Source organism: Gadus macrocephalus, chromosome 13 (genome assembly GCF_031168955.1).
Source record: "Gadus macrocephalus chromosome 13, ASM3116895v1".
NCBI classification, from domain to species: domain Eukaryota; kingdom Metazoa; phylum Chordata; class Actinopteri; order Gadiformes; family Gadidae; genus Gadus; species Gadus macrocephalus.
Window position 1 is genome coordinate 13,626,372 of NC_082394.1, and position 20,631 is coordinate 13,647,002.

The following is a 20,631-nucleotide window of genomic DNA, read 5'->3' on the forward strand; positions in this document are numbered from 1 at the left end:
TATATTTACAAATGATCAATAGACATTCCCGTTTAAAATAAAGTTTTGTTGGAATGAGTAGTATGTGCTCATGTTAATTTGTATGCATGAGTTACACTCTGTACTAACCTGAGGAAATAAGTAACGCATCTCTGCGATGCGGATGGAACGCTTGCGTTCGATGGAAACTTGTCTCTTGTGCCATCGTCCCAACACGTCTGACTCATAACTATCCAGCTTCTGGAAGGCTGAGTACAAGCATTTTAAAGAACGCCCATCCTCCAAGTCCTTAGCCCGGAGGAATCTGGCATTCAGCTGCTTTCTGTGCAACAATAAGAACATTCTTGTTGCAGTTAAATGCATGACTTCTGGAGGGAGACAGCACAGAGCCTGGGACAGAAACCGCAAACCGAAAGCCTTTTACCTGTGTTTTAGATAATCTATCTAAAGTCTGATTTGTGAGATTAAGTAAAAGCCAGCTACCTACCTGAGGTCTCTCAGAGCTCGGCGTCTTATGAACCTGCGACAGAGAAAAGCCATCCTCTGCTCAATGCTACAAAGAGCATCCATGATGAGGTCTTTGCTCAGCTTGTACAGCTCGCCCGAGATGCCTCCAATGTTCACCGCCTGTGAGAGGAGCTTCAGGTTGGTCCTCTGTGAGTCGATGACGAGGACCCAGATATGGTCATTCCTTCTCCCCTGAAGCGCTTTCGCCTCCTTCACCCGCTCCTCCGCTATGGCCGCCATCTCCTTAATGTAGCGGCTCACGTGGTTCACTTTCTCCTCCCCCACTTCCCTGGTCTTGACGTCAGACAACTTTGGAGACACCGGTAGCTCAGTTCCAACAGCCATTAGAACGAGACTGGACTTTTTCAAGGCCAAACTCTTATCTTTATCCCGGAAGATACTCGTCTTGCTGTGCTCATCCATCACGCTTTCTGGTGTTTTTTCACGCATTTTACATATCTGCTTCTTGCCCTTGTCGTTAACGTTCCTCAGCTGAGCCATCACAGAACCCAGGGCATGGCGAACAGATTGACCTTTAATGTTGACAAGATTTTGTTGCTTTGGTCTGGATAAGCCATCGAATGTATGGCTTGCCTCTTCCATAGACCTCTCGTGCTGCTTAAGGCCTTCACTCAGATCATGCAGCAGGTAACCCGGAGACATCCCAGAGTTGTTGGAGTATTCTGTCTGGGAGTTGTTTGAGTATTCTGTCACAATACTTTCTGTCACCATGTCATCCAGATGATAGACCAGTTCTTGGAAGGAGTTTTTGATAATGGACTGGAGGACGCTGTGGACCTGAACCAGATCGAGGACCTTGTTGTCCATCCCACCGCCCTTCCTGCCTTTATCAATCATTTTAAACACTGAATTCTCGAACTCCTTGAGGAGGTTTGCGCACTTCTTCTCCAGCTGATCTATGATGGATTGCTCTTTCTCAGTTCTTCTTTCTTCATAAACAAACTCCTCCTCCACGACCGCCATGTCTTGGGCCGTCTCAGCAGTCTGGCTCAGTGATTTACGAGGGGATGGAGGTAGCCTACGCCTGGTTGAGAGGGTTTCTGTGTTCTGTTTGGAAGATGAAACGTTCCAAATTTCTTGTGGAAAGACCTCAGGCAAAGGCTTCTGTTGATGTGTGGCTATGCAATTTTGCTGCATTTCTTGGATTTCTGATAAAAGAGCAAGGTTCTGCCCTTTGCAAGATGACAATTCCGCCTCCATGGCAGATAGCTTGAGCTTTGAGGCTAAAAAATGTATGTTTAGCTGAGCCATTTCCCAGCGGCAGTCGGCCCTCCTCAGCTCCTCCACCTCGGCCTGCCGACGCCTGGATTCTATGGTACGTTCCTGAAGAGCCTGGTTCAAATTGTGAAGGCCGAGCTGGAAAAACATAGTAGTGTGTACAGTAAGACGTAACACTGCTGAATGAACTTGTACGATGTCCAAGATACCTGGTTTGAACCTAGGGTTTATGGTCTGGGAGGTCATTGCAAGCCCCTGTCGATAATACCCTATCATTAAGTAATCAGTTACATATGAAATGAAAAGGGGACTTTCAATTCTTCAAAAAAACGAAAATTTACCTTGGCAAACCTGAAAGCAGTCTTCATTGGTTTGTTTAAGTCCATTGAATTGACAATGTCTTGCAGCATGAAGGAGAGCTCGGTAGACGATTTAATAGCCAGACATGGTTCATTCAACACGTCTTCCACAGATGGGGGTTGGTGGAATTGGATGCATTTGACTGTTTTAGCATCCATCGTCTTCTCCCTCCACCACATCCAGTCCCCACTCATGTTCAGAGCTACAAACCGTGCGTGTAGACGTCGTGTTATGTTTCGGCAAACTCAAGCACAAGTCTGTGTATAGCACGATACATTTAAACAAAATGCTCAATCAATTATTTATAAACAGATTGTATTTCACAGTGTGTAGGGTAGATGCAGAAAGGGTCTGTAACATAATTTAGTTTGTTTTTAGTGTAACAAATAAGAAGATGCAAAAGGGCAAAGACGTGATACTACGGATTCTGAGAGTATTGGACGTCGTAATGATAAAACAAATGGTATAATGGTGGAACTGCTCCAATCACACTCACCAGATTCATCTTCCTTTCTCCCTGTGACTTCCACATTAAAAAGCTGGCCGCAGATGTAATCCAAATCCTGAATGCAGCTGTCCAGGTCAGTCAGGGATTTCTCTAAATTGTTCTTGGTGTTGCTGATACACGTGGAGGCGACTTCCTCCCCAGTGGCCTCGCCCTGTTCCTTCAGGCTCCGTATGGATTGTTCTACACAAAGAGATTGGTGAGGACACACCGCACAGACACCTGAAGCACCGAGACAATGAGACGCACCATAGGAAAGAAAATGAAGAAGAAGCTGCAACCGTCTTATTAATCCTGGATTTACAAGGAGAACCGTCAGCGGCGCGCTTCAGGGGAGATGAATGCCTACCTTTTCCCTCCAAGGCCATTCCAAAGATGGCCTTTGAACAATTTATTCTGAGGCTTTACAAAATAGAAATAAAGGAGATGTTCATTTGGCATGCTAACCCTTCAGAGAATGTCTATTGTATTCAACTCTTCATATTAACGTCAGCCAAAGCAGGCCATTTTGTTTCTCCTTATGATGACTTTGTTTGTTTGTTAGATATCCGTTGTGTGTACAATTGCTGTAGTTCATTGTACTTATAGGAACAACATAAAGAAATTGCAAACTCTATGTTTAAAGGGCCTCTTATTAAATGTATTCAAATTTTACCTTGGACATGAATTGTTACATACATACATACATACATACATACATACATACATACATACATACATACATACATACATACACACATACACACATACATACATACATACATACATACATACATACATACATACATATAGTGTATGTATAGAAGTGGTTCTTTATGCATACTATGGCCAGTGTTCAAATAATAAAGGCTTTGTACTGGAACCGCTAGTTTGTGTACAGAACCTACGTGTGGCAGTCAGCCATTCCAGGACCTCTGCGAGCTGCTTGGTCCTCTGCAGGACTCCCTCCAGAAACACGATGGTTTGGCCCCTCTGCTGGCCTCGCCCCCCAAGGTCCAGGTAAGGAGGGTTACACGCTTCATTGCCTTCTATGTCAGCCGAGTTGGGTACACGGCAGCAAGCACCCGATTTTTTTCTGTATGCCATGTCTTCTCCGGAGCTTGGCGACACGCCAACCTCTTGAGAAACTGTGAATCAGCATACCATAAGAGCATGTAATGGCTAGCCATCAGCATCGTCTTTGACCCAAACCTTGTCCTGATCAGTGAATAGGATTTGTAAGAATTGTGAGGTTAAGTGTATGTAACTTTGATTTTCATATATTTTGTGATATTGCCAATGGAGCTGCTGTGGTGCAAATAGCATTTTTTACTGGTCTGACAACAAATTATTATCGTATTGTATATTAAAGTAGGCCTAGCACACTGTGCAGGCCTGATCCAGAGCTTGCCCACACACACGCACACGCCTATCCGTTTACTTTTTTTTTTTACAAGATAACAAAATGAAAAGCAAGAGACATCGTGAATATTAATGATCTTTGTTGTTCAGAATGTTGTATGCTTTTAGGCTTTTATATTGACTAGTTTTGTTCTTTGAAGTCCATATAAGACTCCGTAGGCCTACGCATGGTGTAGTTCTGACACTCGTGTTTTAATCACGGCTTGCCAGAAACAAAGTCCTGAAAAAACACCATGAGAAAAAATTGATGTCTTTGCTAAATTACTGCGGAGACGAAATTGAACTGGAAAAACTGTGATATTAAGTAAGTATGTGCAGGTGCGAGTGCTTAAGAGAAAGTTCCGGGAGGTAGGTAATGTAACCCAGCATGGATTTTCATTAAATGGTCGCGGTTAAATAAATGGCCGATAGATATAGCAAACATTACATTTCAGCGTGGGTCCTTGTTCCCTACCTGCTTCCCGGAGTTCAGACTGTTGTCGATCGAGCGTCCACGTCATAAACCAATAGCAACAATAATTGTTGATTTGTGATAAAGGACTAAAATCGAACGAATGCTAATTCGGCAAATTCTAAGAATTTGCCAGAGAACGCTTTCGTAGGTTTACAAAGTTTTACGGATATTGAGAAATGGACTTCCTATACAGACGCGATATATATTAATTAATTAATTAATTAGATCTCAATGGGGTTGGATGTCTATAACTCCAACCATTCCCTCGATGTTGATGCATTATTTATCCTCATCCTCATCCTTAATATTTAACTACATTGAAGTCTGCAATTAAAAGACCAAACAAAACAAACGCATCAACACAATACTGTTTTAAGCTTTTTTTAATTGAAATATTAAATGGCAGTTTATTGCCACAGCACCATAAGTAACAGATCAACACATCCATGAACTGCATTTGTTAATGGCTTTAAAACAAACAAACAAAAAAAAAGTGGTAAAAAGCGAAACACAACACCTTCATTAGTGGTTACTAACCTTTTAAACAGAGCACAACAAATGTGTACAGCAAACATGTGATGACCTTGTAACATGACTTAGTGCAACAGAATACAGGAGAATGTTGAGCGGGGGTGGCAGCTACGTTTACATGGGGACAGAGGCTTAAATGAGAAGCTCCCAACAGTAATACAGCGGGAAAATGGGGGATGGGCACAGTGAGACGAGAACCACTGGGATTAGGGATCAGTGTATTCTCACATAGTCTAGGTACTTCCATAGCAAAAATATCAGCCAGTACAGAATCGGGCACTGCTGTGTGTGTGTGTGAGTGTGCATGCGTGCGTGGTGCAAATCAGCTTTGACTGGTTTATCCAAGAGCATCCCTGGCAGAAGCGGTGGTCTGATTTGATCTCGATAATGTTCATTAATAACATTTGGAATATTGTCAGGCCTTAGAGGCAGGGTAGAGAGACCTATGAAAGGACCCTTACAAACCAATAGAACAAGAGAGGGAGACCAGGCGTCTTTTAAAGGAATGAACAGAGACACGCTTCACACTTCAACTTAACTGAACAAATTGGGAGTAAACAGAACCATTAAGTGTTCCAACACAACACTGTAGCTCTTCATGGGACAGGTCCCAGCACAGAGCAATGACGGGTCTTGGCACTGAGCGACGCCCAGCTAGAGCGCATGATGGTGATGTGATGCGGCCTATTACGGCAAGCCACACTGAACTGTGACCAGTCATCAGTCGGTTATGACTCCTCCTAACCGAGTTACCAAGACGACGTAGCCACACTACAACAAAACACTAACGCTCTTATCTGTTTAGTACTAAGCTCCGGAACTCAGTTTCACTGCATTTCCTTCTTTTTTTTTTTGCTCCGTCTCAGTCACTTCACAAGAACAAGAGACATGGCATGTGTCCAAATTTGGTCAAAGTGCTGTGAAAGTTAAGAACATTAAAACCTCTTCTGAGAAAATATTATGGCAACTTCAGTGTAGGGTCTCGAGTTTTGTACATGAAAAATAAACACCTGTATTTCAATATCTCACAGCAGTGCATCATATGCATTTCATAAAACTAACAAGCAAGTAAAGGAAATGAACTACAGCCTTTGGCCCTAGTGGCAGGGAATGTTTTTTCACAAAATCGTCATTCGAGTGGCGTTCAGATTCGAGTGACTCTCTGGACAGCTCCTTCGTTATTCAGTCAGACCTAAGCCTGTGTTTGTATGCAGCGCACTGCTGGCAGCGGAATGTCCCTGTCCTGACCAGGCTTTCAAGAAAGCTGTCCTGCTCGCATTAGCCTCCATGCAACTGTCTGCCAGGGGCTGAGCGGGCGGATTAAATGCACCCAAGTACCATTCAGACATGTTGGTACTGTCCTGAAATAACATGCGGTTCACATTCAATATCAACAGCTCAGAGAAAAAACACCAATAATGTGAAAATTGTAATTTTTCAAGACAGCAAGATCCCTGACACCCAATATTTTTCCAGTCACTGTTTAGCATGTGTAAGCAGAAATCAACCTGTTTATACTTTTGACTTTTGTGCGTTTTCTTGTTGTCTTTATCCATTGATAATTGTTTTTCTTTCCATGCAATTAGTACCTTGTTCACCTGACAGCGCCACATGAAGCCATTCACTATTTCCACAAATTCAATAAATTCTCAAAAATGTCTTTGTCATCCTATACACAATGTGTCCCTTGCATCACTTTCCTTTGCACCCACAGGAGCCAAAAAGTCTTGGGGCATCGTGTTTTTTTTGCTCAGGCAGTCGTATGCGTCACCTATTTCACAGGCCGCTGCCGGGCGAGTCGATTCATGAAACAGCAGGTTATCGTGGAGATGATGACGATGCCCACAAACAGGGCAGACGACACTCCGATTACCAGTGGTATCAGTAGAAGATCAGCCGCTGGAAACAGAAGGGAGAGTCATTTATTCAAAAAAAATCTATATTGCATAATGAAGGGAGGCCTGGTGACTCACCGGCTAATGCGCCAACATTGGACGCCTAAAGACTTCTAGTGCCCCGCGTTCAGCGCTAGGTAAGCTACAATCAATTACTGAGAAAACGACCGCAAAGACATCATCATTATGACACGCACTCACCTCGGGCATACAGGTACACCGTGACGGCGGGCGACTCGTCTTTAGCCTGGGTGTTGTACCACCCTCCGTGGGGGTCCTGCCCCCACACCTCCGCCCGGCACACGTACAGCCCCTGGTCCTCCAGTGATGCGGCGTGGACCCTCAGCCTGTAGGTGACGGCGGACACGCGGTCCACGCTCACCTCACTGCCGTTGGTGAAGAGCTGGGCCATGCCCTCGTACGTCAGGGCGGCCACCGCGCTGGGGGGCCCCGCGGGGAGCAGGGCGGCGGCCTCCGCCGGGTCCCCTTTGGTGATGAGCGGCTCCGGGATCGGCCGCCGCAGCCACAGGACCTGCACCTGGGCGGGGCCCGTGGTCGTCACGGTAACGTTGCAGAGGAGGGTGACTGTGCTGCCGCGTTTCAGCAGCGGGCCGCGCGGGAGCTGGGCCACGGCCGACACCAGCACTTCTGCAGAGAGAGAAAACCTAACATAACGAGGGCACTTGGGAGCGGATATGCTGACTCAATTTACCACAGGAAACACAACCGCCTTCCTCTTTTAATGCAGAGTTGCCCGATTAAAATAACCTTCTCAACCACTTCAACTTTGTAGAAGGGGATATGAATGCACGCACAACCAATTGAAGGCAGGTTGTCGGACAAGGGAAGTAATACGTGTGAAAGAGTCCACACACGCGCAACTACGTCAGGACAAGGATGCCATGTCCTTGCCCTGACAAAGAGCCGAATGTGGTCGAATTGCTTGTATTACTGAAAATCAACCCCTTGGGGGCATTACAGCAGGGCGAGTGGGGACTCCGCCCTGTCGTGCGCCATGTGGGCCACCCTTTACCTTTGGTCTTGAGGTTGACGCTGACGCCCTCGGACCTCTGAGAGAAGGTGGCGGGCGCCGAGGGGGCGGGGTTCTTGCGGCCGGCGTAGACGCTCACGGCGCAGCGGTACACGCCGGAGTCGGAGGGGCGGGCGGAGAAGAGCCTCAGGGCGTAGCTGCCCTCCGTCACCAGCTCCAGAGCCCCCCCGGTGCCCCGGCTCAGGTCGTCGCCCCAGCTGACCACCCCGTCCGGGCCCATGCGCGCCACCTCCACCTGAGAGAGCGGAGGCACGTAAGGTCAGCTGATCTCTGCGTCTCGAATATACACACGACCACTACATAAGAGTTTTATCAACGTCAAAAACGATTACAAGATCTCAGCCTATAGAAAACGGCGGATTAAACCGCAGTCTTGAGACAACCCTGCACACGCACACAAGTATCTTATTGACACACCACCAAACTAAACCTACCTCCACTCCTCCAGCTCCAGCAGCAACAGCGTCGCCAGGGAGAGAGCCCCTCTTCAGCCACTGGACCAGCAGGCCGGAGGTCCCTCCGCCGGGCAGCCCGGACACCTGGCAGGTGAGGGTGAGCGGAGATCCAGCCTGCAGGCTGACCCGGCCGCTGGGAGTGGACGTCACAGTCATGGACTCGGCTAGAAGAGAGACAAACAACCGCAGAGTAAAGAGTGAGTGAGGAGAGCAAGGACACTGAGAAATCAATGATGTCATCCAGGTCAGGTTGTAGAGATACTATAGGCATTGTATGGCCCATTGGTGGATGAGGGCAGCCTCCACATGGTAGGTCTATAGTAAATTATACACTCCACTATGATGAGTAAACAACTATGTATGATGACACATACATATGACTGAATCGGCTTTTGAAATGTAAATACATGAAATTATCCCGATAAGCAGAGTAGGATCACATGCTTAAGAAAACAATATACTTTGATTCAAAAGTACTTAAAAACACACAAACCAGTGATATTCAACAGTAACAGATTTCCATTTAGCCCAACCTAAGTTATGGCGCATTAGGCTAACAGTCAGCAGGAGTATTTATCGGCTGTCTGCTGTTAAAACAATGCCTGCTGTAAACACAACCCATTAACTCAGTCTCAGATTGAGCTGCCAGGCTATTGTGTCAGACAGACTGCAGGGCACATGAATAATTACTAACCATTTAATAGTGCAGGCGACTGCCTATGAGCGTAACACTGAACTTAATAATGGCTTTTTTAGAGGCATCTATTTCCATTCCCTGACGTTGTTCAGATTCTATTCTAAAAAAAATAATAATGAATTCTCTTCAGCAACGTCATTATCGAGTGAATGAAGAGGAAAAAAAAAAGACTATTTAATTAAAAACACTTCTTTATAGGATAGCGATTGAAGGGATGTGTGCATTAAGATAATTGTTCAAATTAAACAACACAAATCAAACAAAACAAAGAAAATGAACTACTTCATTTGACTTTTTCCCAATTTGAAACTCTTCTTGAGAGCCTGGGCTTTGTTTGGGCTGATGACGTGCAGTTTACCCTCAGCAGCTCCATACAGAGTGGTGTCGTTCTGAAAGGATTGCTCATGTTTACTAGACCGGCAGAAACCTTTATCACAGTCCACGCCAGGCTTAGGCGCAGGTGAAGATAATTTAATCCATCAGCCCTTCCCAAGCGTCTTAAAACCCAACACTGAGCCCGGCGAGTTGCTCAAGTGCAGTCTGTGTAGCCCATATACGTTTATGGTATAGCCTGCAATAGGCTCAACCAACGGGCTTTTTTAATAGGCTGCAATGGCTAGCCATTCTTTAAAAAAGCTAAACTTGTTGTGGGTCTGTTTTCATTATCTGACGACACGCTCTATTAGTGTACCATCTATTCAACCTAACCTTGCGGACAGCTTTTGAGTGAGCTATAGCTTTGAGTCTGTGGTCATCAAACCAACTGTGTAGATAGTTATAAATCAAACAGTATAGCTATTCATTAAACCAACTGTATAGCTTGTTATAAATCAAACAGTATAGCTATTCATTAAACCAACTGTATAGCTTGTTATAAATCAAACAGTATAGCTATTCATTAAACCAACTGTATAGCTTGTTATAAATCAAACAGTATAGCTATTTCTCAAACCAACTGTGTAAAATCTCTTTATGAAACCGAGCTCATGAAAGAAGTTCTGTCAACGGCTTGACCCACATTATATCCGGGGTCCAGCTATAGCGGACTGCTGTTATAAAGACTAGCTTTTAGGAAGCCCTCGTTTTGCTTCATATTGTTGGAATTATGTAGATATGCAAGTACTGTGGCTGCAATCATTTGGCTACGTAATGCTTGGGTTAAATTGTGAGACACATTATTATTTTGGAAATAGCTCTCGCTCACTCATATTCCATTCAGAGTAGCCAATTAGTTTCACATAAAGCAGAAGGAATTAGCGGGGAGCAGCTTTGTCCTATGACGCTATAGATACTTCAATAGTTTCAACTAACGGGGGGGAAGTGTGAATAATGATTGTGTATCGGACTCCTCTTTATTTGTGCGGACCGAATTAAAGTATTAATAATTAGTACTAATTTGCTCAGTGACTGAACATGACGTCACATCTTGGACAAAATTCGTCTTCCCAGTAGTTTTTGGGTCACATAATAGACTCCTGTGTTCTGCAACTTCTAGGTGTTTAGGGCGTATATCGCCCGATAACATCCTTGACCTACCGATCGGTGCATCTCTAGTAACTAGTTATCAGACCAACTGCAAAGCTAGTTATAAAACGAGGTAAGTTGATAATATTATGTTATAGATCATAACCAGGTAAAAAGGGAAGTAAAGAGTTGTCAGCAATCATCCCACCAGCCAGCCAGTTCCTCTTATACTTGGCCAGGTTAATGCTGCAAGACAAGTCCTGTGAATGTAATCTGTTGGGAGAACTAAATGTTCGCTACAACTAGCACAAGACCAGGCCTGTTGGTACCAGCTTCATCGGATCAAGCAATGTAACTACTGCTAGGAACTGTGCACGAGGAAAATACTCACTCAAAGGTGCCAAACCCTGCTTCAGATTGACCATGACAGCAGCACAGTCCCGTGAGCCGAGGCAGGGCGCAAAAGGGGCCTCATATAACAATCCACTTGTGGACAAGAGATTATGGGTTTGGCCCTATGCCACCATGACAGTGTAAACAAGCAGCAGTGTAAACTTTCACTGGCGTCGGCAGCAGACTTTACGATGTGCAGCTGCACTTATTTTCAGGTATTAGCTTGGGAGACGGGCCGGCACGGTCTCTCACTGGAAGCACTCACAGAGCCGCTGGACGGTCAGGTTGCCGATCTCCAAGGTCCTCTGTGCGATCCTCTGCCAAGAGCCGTCGGGGTCCAGGATCCACTGCGCCGCCTCGCAGAAGTACGACCCAGAGTCCTCGGGCTTCACCGCGCGCATCCGCACCACGTACGTGTCCACGCCGGCGGCGCCGTTCCTCTTCTCCAGCGTGATCTCGCCGTCCTCGTAGCGCTTCCTGTAGGCCTGGCTGGACCCGGGCGTGACACCCAGCACCCGGTCCAGGGCGATGATCTCTCGGAGGGTGCTGACGTCGCCCCCTTCCCCGCCTCCCGAATCGCCGCCGCGTTTCCCGAACATGATGGACAGGTGGGTGTGCTCCTTGGATTGAACGCCGGCCGAACACGTCAAGGTAAGCCCCGCCCCCTCCGGCAGGGGCTGTCCGGTCAGCGCGCGGGTATAGCTGATCTGGAGTGTGTCTGGGATCACTGTGGGATGATGGCGAGTCAGATGATGTTGTTATAGGACGCACATGGGCCAGATGGTACAGACGTAAATGGCAAATTTGATTTATAAGGCGTGTTTGCTTTAAAGTCACATGTTAAGCACTCCTCACAAACTATAGAACGGGGGAAACTGAGCAAGAGCCAGACATACAGCTTAAGGACACTAGCCTAAGAAACTGCTTGCTAAATCGGCTGGATAAGGGAGAAGTTGCTCTCAAACATAGCTAGCCAACCAAAATGACAGCCTATTGACTATAAAAAGTAGCATTCACGGTGGAAAGATGGAATCTTGGACAGAGCATATAGAAAAAACACATGTAATCCGATACCTGGCAAGGTGAATGGAAAAGCCAAGAGAGAACAAAATAAAAAACACAACTAAACTAAATATGAGAGTGAGAGAAGTAGAGTAATAAAGAGAAACAAAGTCCAGATGAAAAAACGGATAAGATCCAATACAAACAAAGAACAAGAGCCGATTATGAACAATGAGAAACGTTGCACTGCTGGTCAACGTCCAAGGTGACAATGACCCAAAACGTTACTTCAATCGCATATTCATTGAAGGTTTTGCTATAATCACAAATTCCATATTGAAACGCAAAAACTGTGTTTTTTTATGCTGAACATCTCTGCACTAGCCCAACGGTCGCCCCCAATGTGTTAACCGGCCGACCGCCTCTTTCAGCTGCACCATTAACTATGGAAACACAACACGATCAGAGGAGCCTCACCTTTGACGACCACTGAAGCGCTGTAGTTCCCCTGGTAGGAGGTGTCCGTGCTGGGCGTGTAGCACTCGTACTTCCCCTGGTCTTCGGGCCGCAGACGCTGCACCACCAGCCGGGCTTTGTCCCCCGAGTCGCGCTCCACCCTCACCTCGCCGCTGCGCACCCGGCCCTGGTAGGGGGCGTAGGGGAAGCCCTGGTCCCGGGTGGACACGATGCCCATCTGCCTCCCGTTGGCGTCCTCCCTGTACAGGAACCACTCAAAGTCCTGCGTGCGGGCGCCCTCGTAGCCCGTCACCGCGCAGGGCAGGGAGAGCGGGAAGCCCGCTACGCGGTACAGGGTGCCCAAGGGCAGGAGGACCTCGCGACCCGCGGCCTGGTGGAGCACTGGGGGGAGGGGGGGGAGACAGAGAGCCGAGGGTTAGATGAGGATGTCGGCAGGGTGAAATAGGAGTTTGCTTTGGTCTTGTCTTCTTCTTGTCTTTGGTCCTATTCTTTTTGCTCCAGGGACTTTTAACTTTTATTACTACTAAATTATTGTTACTACATGTATGTTAAAGATGCAAAAGAGTCAGAATTAGATCATGTTGATTCTGAGATCCTTCCTGGTTTCCCAGACAGGGAGGATCTCAACACCAATGACACACCCTGATAGAGAATGGCAGTAGTTATACCTGAAGCAGATAAGATAATAAGATAAGGACATTTTTTGTTGGTCACAGGGGCCTTGCCTAGAAGCATGCTTAGTACACCTCGTCATCATTTCCGCCACTCGATACTCCATGCTGAGAGCTGGCCACAGGGAACTCTATCGATTAACCAAAGTGTGGGAAACAAATGGCCTGGAATTACTGTGAGAGGTCATTAAATGAAAAGCTGGGCCGCTAATGACAAAATCTGACTGAGCTTGTAATGGATGTTATTAACTATATGGTCAACTTCATCTTACCCTGACGATTAGGCCTGCCCTACAGAACTTCAACATGGTTCCCACAACATTATCCAGTGGATAATGAGTCACAGTAACATGGGAAGTGTAAAACCATAGAATGTGCTTCATATCTAGGCTTAATGCTTCTCATTCACTCAATGGACCCGGGCGTGACACGCATTGTTTGTGATGACCCAGAACATGCATGTTGGGTATAAATTAGGTTAAATCCATTCATAGCCTTTTGTCACATGAGAAAATATGAAATAACATTAGCAAACCATAAAGCTTCATTATTTCACAGATCATATTTCGGCTAGTTTCAAGTGAAAATAAACATGCCAAACAATCACACAACAACAACTATTACGGAATAAAAAATTGTGTCCTGTTGAATGTCAAGACAACCATTGGGTATTTTTTGGGATGATCACATCAACCCAAATAAGAGGCATACACAAGGCCGCCATTGATGTTTACCATTGATGCCAAGTAGAGGGACTATGAACTCCAGTAAGGGACACACCTCTAACCATACCCCCACATTTAACTGTCAGCTTGTCAAACTAGTAATACTAGACAGGTGCGTACAGTTCCTGCCCGTCTTGGTTGAGGCTAGACTCAAACACGGAACTGGAACTATTGACACGCAGAGACTAGGGCATGGCACAAAGCCCCTACGAAAAAGGACATGACGGACCAGTGGGAAACTTAAGCGGATTAAATACTAATTAACGATGAGTCTACCGATATGGATCTTGGGGGACATACATGACGGTGTATAAAACCATTGAAGGGCTGCTATTTACAAACCTGCATGAAGATAAATTAAATAGGAATAAAGAACCCTTTGCAATATATTTAAAGCAAATCAGATTAAGCACAACACATATGCAGAACATTACAATTATATTTTCTGTACAGTAGAATACTGCAGTCTGGCAGGGGGAAAGCGCAGAGACACATATCATGTGGGACATAGTCATGTGTGTAGTGTAGTGCAAAGTACAAGACGAGAGGGTTATACTCACTCAATTGTAGAAGAATAACAATTGCTGCTTGCAACGGAGCCATAGTCCTTAGTGATGCAGAGGAATTAAACTGACCCAGATTCCTCGTTTTATTGTATTCTGAACTACTGATTGAATAATGTTCCTGCGTTTCTTAACGCATCCTCACAATTTGGGGCATGTCCTTCTTTCCTAAAGCGCAGAAATATATGAAACGCCGTTTTTCAAACACTGTCAAGAATATTGTGGTTACTCTTCTTGAAAATTGCGAGTTAGCACTATGCGCTAACAGGGAAGGCATATAAATGGACGCGTGTGTGTCGCCGATTGTATAGTTACATGCACTGTGCATCGCCGCGTCTTCATCTGCATAATGATTCAATATTTTCATTTCGGATAGCTCCTGTCTCATTCATCTTCGTAGGTCTTCACTTCAGACGGAAAACCCGGGCTCAGAGAAAGCATCATACGCAGTCTCAGCGGGATGGCGTATGTGTGTAAAGTGTGGTGGCGAGGGGGAGGGGGAGGGGGTCACTAAAAGGGGAGTGGCTTGTGTAGAAAAAAAAAAAAGGAAGAAAAAACACGAAGCCATTGGTCAAGAGAGCAAAGATAACATTTCGAACCGATAACAATGGCTTTGGTTGTGAGCATCCTCGAACGCATTGGTGGAAAATTAATTAATCCGTCAAACCGCCGAGCGGCGCCAAAACATAGGCTGGCGGTCTGTGAGAGGCAAAAAGCGGCGAGCACAACGGGCTTTCCATTAAATGGTGGGGGTCGTCACAACATAATCACGGATTATCACTAAACATCCAATTATTAGAATAAAAAACACTGGATGATAAAAACCTTCCTGTTATCTTTTTTATGACAGATCTTAAGTTCCGTACCGTTCCTCGAGCAACAATGGAATGGACGTTGGATATTGATTCGCTATATTTTTAATATATAGTCTACATAGTTACCTTTTATCACTTTACTTATTTAAATAATAAATAAATCATACAACTGATTATCCTAAGCAGTCATATCACAGAAAAGGGCATGTATCTCGTACGACCTGGAGGTGGCGATATAATGCAACGAACTGAGATAATATAGTGAACTACATACGAACTATCAAAGCCTACCTTGATAATACATGTAATATATATAGTAACGTTTTTAATAAAGGAGCTGTACTTTAATTACAACCAACCTATATACAATATTTCCTATAAAGTCTGTATTCCAGAGTACACATACTGGTAAAGAATTCTGAGAAGGTCTGTGGGTCCTTAAAAGTGAGAGGGGCAGTCAAACCTCTCATTCACTTTGCCTCACTCACACAGGCCACAGTTATTTAGCTATATAGTGAGATGGGAAAATATTTTGTGATTGGTGGTTAAGCATTAGAGAAAAACTTGAATTTACCGTCACAAGTAGGCCTGTAATGCACATGATATGCTGAGACACCAGGGACACTAAGGGGATTTAGACCGTCAACACACACCTCATTAATGGGGACCAGTTCTCCCCCTACCTGGCCCTGACTGCCTCTTCCTCATATCACCCATTCTTCTTCACCTCTACTGTCAATCACTTTGCCCCGCTCTTTCTCATCTCACCCTCGCTCTTCTCCTCCCCTCGCCTCACTCCCTCCCTCATCCTTACCCCTGTCTATCTCTCCTCTGACTGTTCCTCTCCTCCCCTTCACTTTTAGATTTTTGATGTCTTATTCTTCCTGCTGATCTGATTTTTGATGTCTTATTCTTCCTGCTGATCAACTCTTCTTGATCTGCCTCTCTGCTGCCCTCTCCCGCTTTTATCCTCTTCTTCTGCGTCTTGCCTCCCCTCCCCAACGCTCTCCTCTGCTCTCATCCTCTCATCCCTCCCCTTGTTTTATCCTCTTCTTTCGTTCATCCTCTTATCTCCTCCCGGCCCCTCTCCTCTCCTCTCATCCTCTCATCACTTCCTCTTCTCTTGTTTTATACTCTCCTCTCATTTATCCTCTCATCTCCTCCCGCCCCCTCTCTTCTCTGCACTCTTCTCCACATCTCTCTTCTTCTTCTTCTTCTTCTTCTTCTTCTTCTTCTTCTTCTTCTCCTCATCCTCCTCCTCCTCCTCCTCCTCCTCCTCTCCTCCCCTCTCCTCTCCCTCCCTTGTTTTACCCTCTTCTGTTCTCTGCCTCCCTTGCCTCCCCCTCTCCTCTCTCCTCCTCTCCCTCTACTCATCCCATGGTGGAAACATGGGGGCCCTGATGACTTCCCAATGTGGCCGGGCAGCCAGAGGGGAAGTCGTTAGGGTATTCTGGGTTAACAAGGCGGCCAGCAGGATATGCCGACTTCAGCAGCAGCAGCAGGGGTTTACACACCATCAGCCACGATGGGGAGCCGTGGCGCGGGCGAGGCCGGCCAGGGTAAACTTCCAACTCCCCCCCTCGCCATGACTTCCCCGTATCGTTAGGTTTATTAAACGCGGTCGGGCGGCACTGGGGGGGGCGAGGTTCCAAGGAATCCAAAATTCGAACCAGGAGCGTTCATCTCGACAGTTTGTACTGTCTGCTCGCTGCCGCCGTGACATGCGTTCCACCGCCACGGTACGGCACGCTCGGCCTGCCATGAAACATGATGCATTTTTATTACCTTGGCGATGGCTACTCTAAGTCGCTTTGGATAAAAGCGTCTGCTAAATGCCCTAATTGTAATTGTAATTGTAATTGTACTCTCAGCTAATGCCGTCGTATATACGTCGTTATTCTAAGGGCGAAAAAGTGCACTGACAAGGCTGCCTTGCTTCGTTTTTAGTCTTCTTTGCTTCTTTTTTTTGGTGCGAGTGGATACACACACTGTCATCTCCATTGTCCACTCACTCCCACTCATGTTTCTCTTTGGCTGCTATAGACTAAACTGTAACTTACCAATCAAAGCAAACACTGTCTGTAATTACTCTGTACTGTAGTCTCCACATACGCCCCCGTCATCAGTGGGACCTCACCGGGACCAGCGAGACATGTCTGCAGCGCGTGTGGGACAGTTTATATACAGGCATGTAGACACTCAATGGGCAAGGCAATCAATAACCCACTTCTCTGCTGCCCAGTCATCCCTCTGTCTCTGTATTTTCAGTTAACTCTTTCTCTGTCTCTCTCTGTCTGTCTCTGTCTTTGTCTCTGTCTCGTCCTTTCTGTCATATTCTCTGTTCCTGAGCCATATCAGCCCATCTTTTCCTCTCTCTCTCTCTCTCTCTCTCTGTCCGTCTCTAGCTATCCATCTCTCTATGTATCTGACTATGTCTCTTGGTCTCTCCAACCACCATGGCTTGGCACATCTCCCCTTGTTTCCATTATGTTCAGTATGTATACATTTAGTATCTATTTTCACTTTCTCTTTAAATTCCTCCACGGGCTATTTTCTCCTGGATCCCTCACACATCTCTCTGTTCAGCAGACGACCACGGAACATTACAGCGCATGGGGTATTCCTGCATCTTCTGTGTATTGGTTTACTGTCTCTACAAGGCCTGCGCCACCCCCAGTGATGGTTAATGGACTGTATTTATACAAATCAGTGAATGAATGAACAGGGATTTCAACAAATGCTACTTCATTGCTGACTGAGTATTAATAACTTGTTCTTTGTGAGCATGTTTCCCGTTCTCTATTGATGCATGCATTGACAATGTTTGGCTAAGCGTCTGACCGCTTCATCGCAATTCTCATGGTCACTTTTACACACTGGATATGCATGAGGCACTTTGGTTCACATCTTGACACATGCAGTGTTTTCTTTCTGCGTTTGTAACCAAAGTTGGGTTTTTTAAACAATGCATAGAAAAAAGGTTGAAAATGGTATGCATGTACCACACACACATATTCCTCAGACTCCATGAGAACAAAACCAGATGTCGTGACAGAAACATGTATAATATATTTAAATGGAAAGTCTGAACAGGCCTGGTTATATTGTCACCATTACTGATCACATGTCTGGTGTGTATGTATAAACCACAATCTTGACTACAATACAAATCAAGCAGACTGGGCATTCTATCCTTTTCAATTCTTTGGGTTAACTTTGAACTAAGAGGGCTAAACAATGCACAAGCATCTTTTGATTCTCAGAAATGAGTCCCAACAGTGGCTGCATGTTTTGAGCGTGTGGTTGTGTGTGTGTGTGTGTGTGTGTGTGTGTGTGTGTGTGTGTGTGTGTGTGTGTGTGTGGGTGTGGGTGGGTGGGTGTGTGTGTGTGTGTGCGCGTGTGTGTTCATATGTGTGGTTGCATGTGTGTGTTGAAGTCCAGGATATCAAGGCTGGTAGTTAACCATCGAGTTAGTACCCTGGACTTACGCCTGCAACCCTCACCACAGGCCCAATCGACAGATAGAAACAACAAGACAAGAGGGAGAAAGAAGGAACAATCTACAGGAAACAAGACAGAAGACGGAGTGAGAGACAGCACTTGAATGAATGAGAGATCAGAGAGGGGAGGACAAGAGAGAGAGAGCGAGAGACCCAGACCCAGCCACTGGTGTGGTGTGGGTGTGTGGAGAGGGGGGGGGAGGGAGAGAGGTCTGCAGGGGCAGAATTGAAAACATATGGAATGGTCTGACTGCTGGTCTTTCCCCTCACACCGCACAACACCCGAGCCCCCCCTCTGTCTCCCTCCGACCCCCCCCTCTGCCCCCCCCCCCCCCCTCTGCCCCCCCCCCCGCCCCCACACCCCTTGTTCCAGTAGAACCCCAGACAACCTCACTCACAACAAAGGCAAAGAGCCGGGGACAAGAGGCAGGGTGTGAAGTTGTGAGTTCAAGTGATGATACATGAACAGCATGCTGTGGCTCATGGGTCATATCCCCCCCTCCCCCCTCCCCCCAGACACCCTCACACACCCAACGCAAGCAAGAGGTGTAAATTGGCACACTGGACCAATCCCTGTGGGGCTGACACAGTTAATCGTAAGAACCACCATATAGAATAAGGTATGCTTATTATTTTGCACACATTTATTAACATTTGTATTGTTTCACCATGTGTTGAATGCACCTCCTTTAATGGAGAGTTGGCTGTGTTGGTACTTTCTTGGTGTGTGTGTGAATTAAAAAAGGGTGGATGGCCTCCATGTATATAAACAGACAGAACTATCTGTATGCCTCCTGACCGACATACATATTGGCCTGCATGTGCGTTCATTCAAAACTTCTTGATTCATGACTATTTTTACACATAATTTACATATTTATCTAAAGTCGCAATGTCAATAGTTATTTCAATAATGTTATCGATTAAATCCCATCCTATAACTGATATATTGTAAATAAACAGAATGCTGATCAGCCTGTCTCTCATGTTGTTTACAAGAATCCTACTATTGACACTCCCAAAACCCCTTCCCCTCACACCAATTAGCCAACCGAGCTACGCTAGTTTGCATCAAACAGATGCACCACAAAACTCTGTTATTTCGTTTGTTCAACTCTGAAAGTCTCCCGCCTATGAAGTGTGAGGGGCTCAATCTAATATATTGCGCCTTTAACCGAATGTCATGCTTGGCAGGTTGGCATGAGATTGATCAAGATGATAACTAGAGATATATTCCTATATAAAGTAAAAAATCAAGTGATTTAATAGTGTAAAAAGTGATTTACACGTATACGCGTGCTTTAGTTTATTCATCTGTCTGAGGGGAATCTGATCCATCTATCCCATTGATTGTATTCTACAAATACCGATATCACCAGCCTAGTCTTGCTCAGCAGTTAAATCAAACGAAGGCTTCACAAGTATCAGTGTGGGTAGCAGAACCTATAGTGAGGATTGATGAAATGGGTGTATATCTCAAAGTATAATGAATTGCATGTGTGTGTGTGTGTGTGTGTGTGTGTGTGTGTGTGTGTGTGTGTGTGTGTGTGTGTGTGTGTGTGTGTGTGTGTGTGTGTGTGTGTGTGTTGATGTGTACATGTATACATTGAAGAGCCAGTTGCATGTCAGCGGGTTGTGTCTGCCTATATAGTGGTTGCTCATACAACTGTGTGTGTGTGTGTGTGTGTGTGTGTGAGTGTGTGTGTGTGCGTGTGCGTGTGTGTGACTGGAGTGTGCCTGCGTGCGGCGATGCGTCAGTGGTGCACAGCGAGGGGAGAATATGTATATCATCAGTGTGGTGGTGGGCTGCCGGGGGGGGGGGGGGGGGGGGGGGAGTCTTGAACACATAAAGACACAGACGCCAGGCTGGGTTTGGAACACAGCCTGCGGAGGGACTGCGGCGGACAGAGTGTGGAGGGGGTCCGGGGCCGGGGGGGGTGGGGGGGG

The 20,631-nt window shown here is 45.9% G+C and overlaps 2 protein-coding genes across 3 annotated transcripts; both read right to left on the reverse strand.

Moving 5' to 3' along the window:
- Positions 1–15: 15 nt before the first annotated feature.
- Positions 16–4,749, reverse strand: LOC132470509 (uncharacterized). 2 transcript variants are annotated; one of them, XM_060069182.1, is made up of 5 exons: positions 3,478–4,749; positions 2,582–2,773; positions 2,067–2,287; positions 467–1,863; positions 16–301 (listed from the first exon to the last, which is right to left on the reverse strand). In XM_060069182.1, exons 1-5 carry the CDS (start codon positions 3,674–3,676, stop codon positions 16–18), a joined length of 2,295 nt encoding a protein of 764 aa, XP_059925165.1. In that variant the 5' UTR covers positions 3,677–4,749. The 2 variants fall into 2 exon arrangements, with proteins under 2 accessions (XP_059925165.1, XP_059925166.1); XM_060069183.1 differs by lacking the exon at positions 16–301 and having other exon boundaries at positions 368–1,863.
- A 1,005-nt stretch (positions 4,750–5,754) lies between these two features.
- Positions 5,755–14,883, reverse strand: igsf8 (immunoglobulin superfamily, member 8). The gene is made up of 7 exons (XM_060069184.1): positions 14,367–14,883; positions 12,411–12,791; positions 11,197–11,658; positions 8,357–8,541; positions 7,905–8,157; positions 7,073–7,519; positions 5,755–6,875 (listed from the first exon to the last, which is right to left on the reverse strand). Exons 1-7 carry the CDS (start codon positions 14,407–14,409, stop codon positions 6,748–6,750), a joined length of 1,899 nt encoding a protein of 632 aa, XP_059925167.1. The 5' UTR covers positions 14,410–14,883; the 3' UTR covers positions 5,755–6,747.
- Positions 14,884–20,631: the final 5,748 nt, after the last annotated feature.

What these genes read in the sequence shown, in the direction of transcription:
- igsf8 (XM_060069184.1), bottom strand. Translation starts at nt 14,409, where the DNA reads ATGGCTCCGTTGCAAGCAGCAATTGTTATTCTTCTACAATTGA. An exon ending in TGTTATTCTTCTACAATTGA is followed by an intron (nt 12,792 to 14,366) that starts GTGAGTATAACC and finishes CCCTCCCCCCAG; the next exon opens with TGCTCCACCAGGCCGCGGGT. An exon ending in CGTCAACCTCAAGACCAAAG is followed by an intron (nt 7,520 to 7,904) that starts GTAAAGGGTGGC and finishes CTCTCTCTGCAG; the next exon opens with AAGTGCTGGTGTCGGCCGTG.
- LOC132470509 (XM_060069182.1), bottom strand. Translation starts at nt 3,676, where the DNA reads ATGGCATACAGAAAAAAATCGGGTGCTTGCTGCCGTGTACCCAACTCG. An exon ending in GGAATGGCTGACTGCCACAC is followed by an intron (nt 2,774 to 3,477) that starts GTAGGTTCTGTA and finishes CTCTTTGTGTAG; the next exon opens with AACAATCCATACGGAGCCTG. An exon ending in GAGAAAGGAAGATGAATCTG is followed by an intron (nt 2,288 to 2,581) that starts GTGAGTGTGATT and finishes CACGGTTTGTAG; the next exon opens with CTCTGAACATGAGTGGGGAC.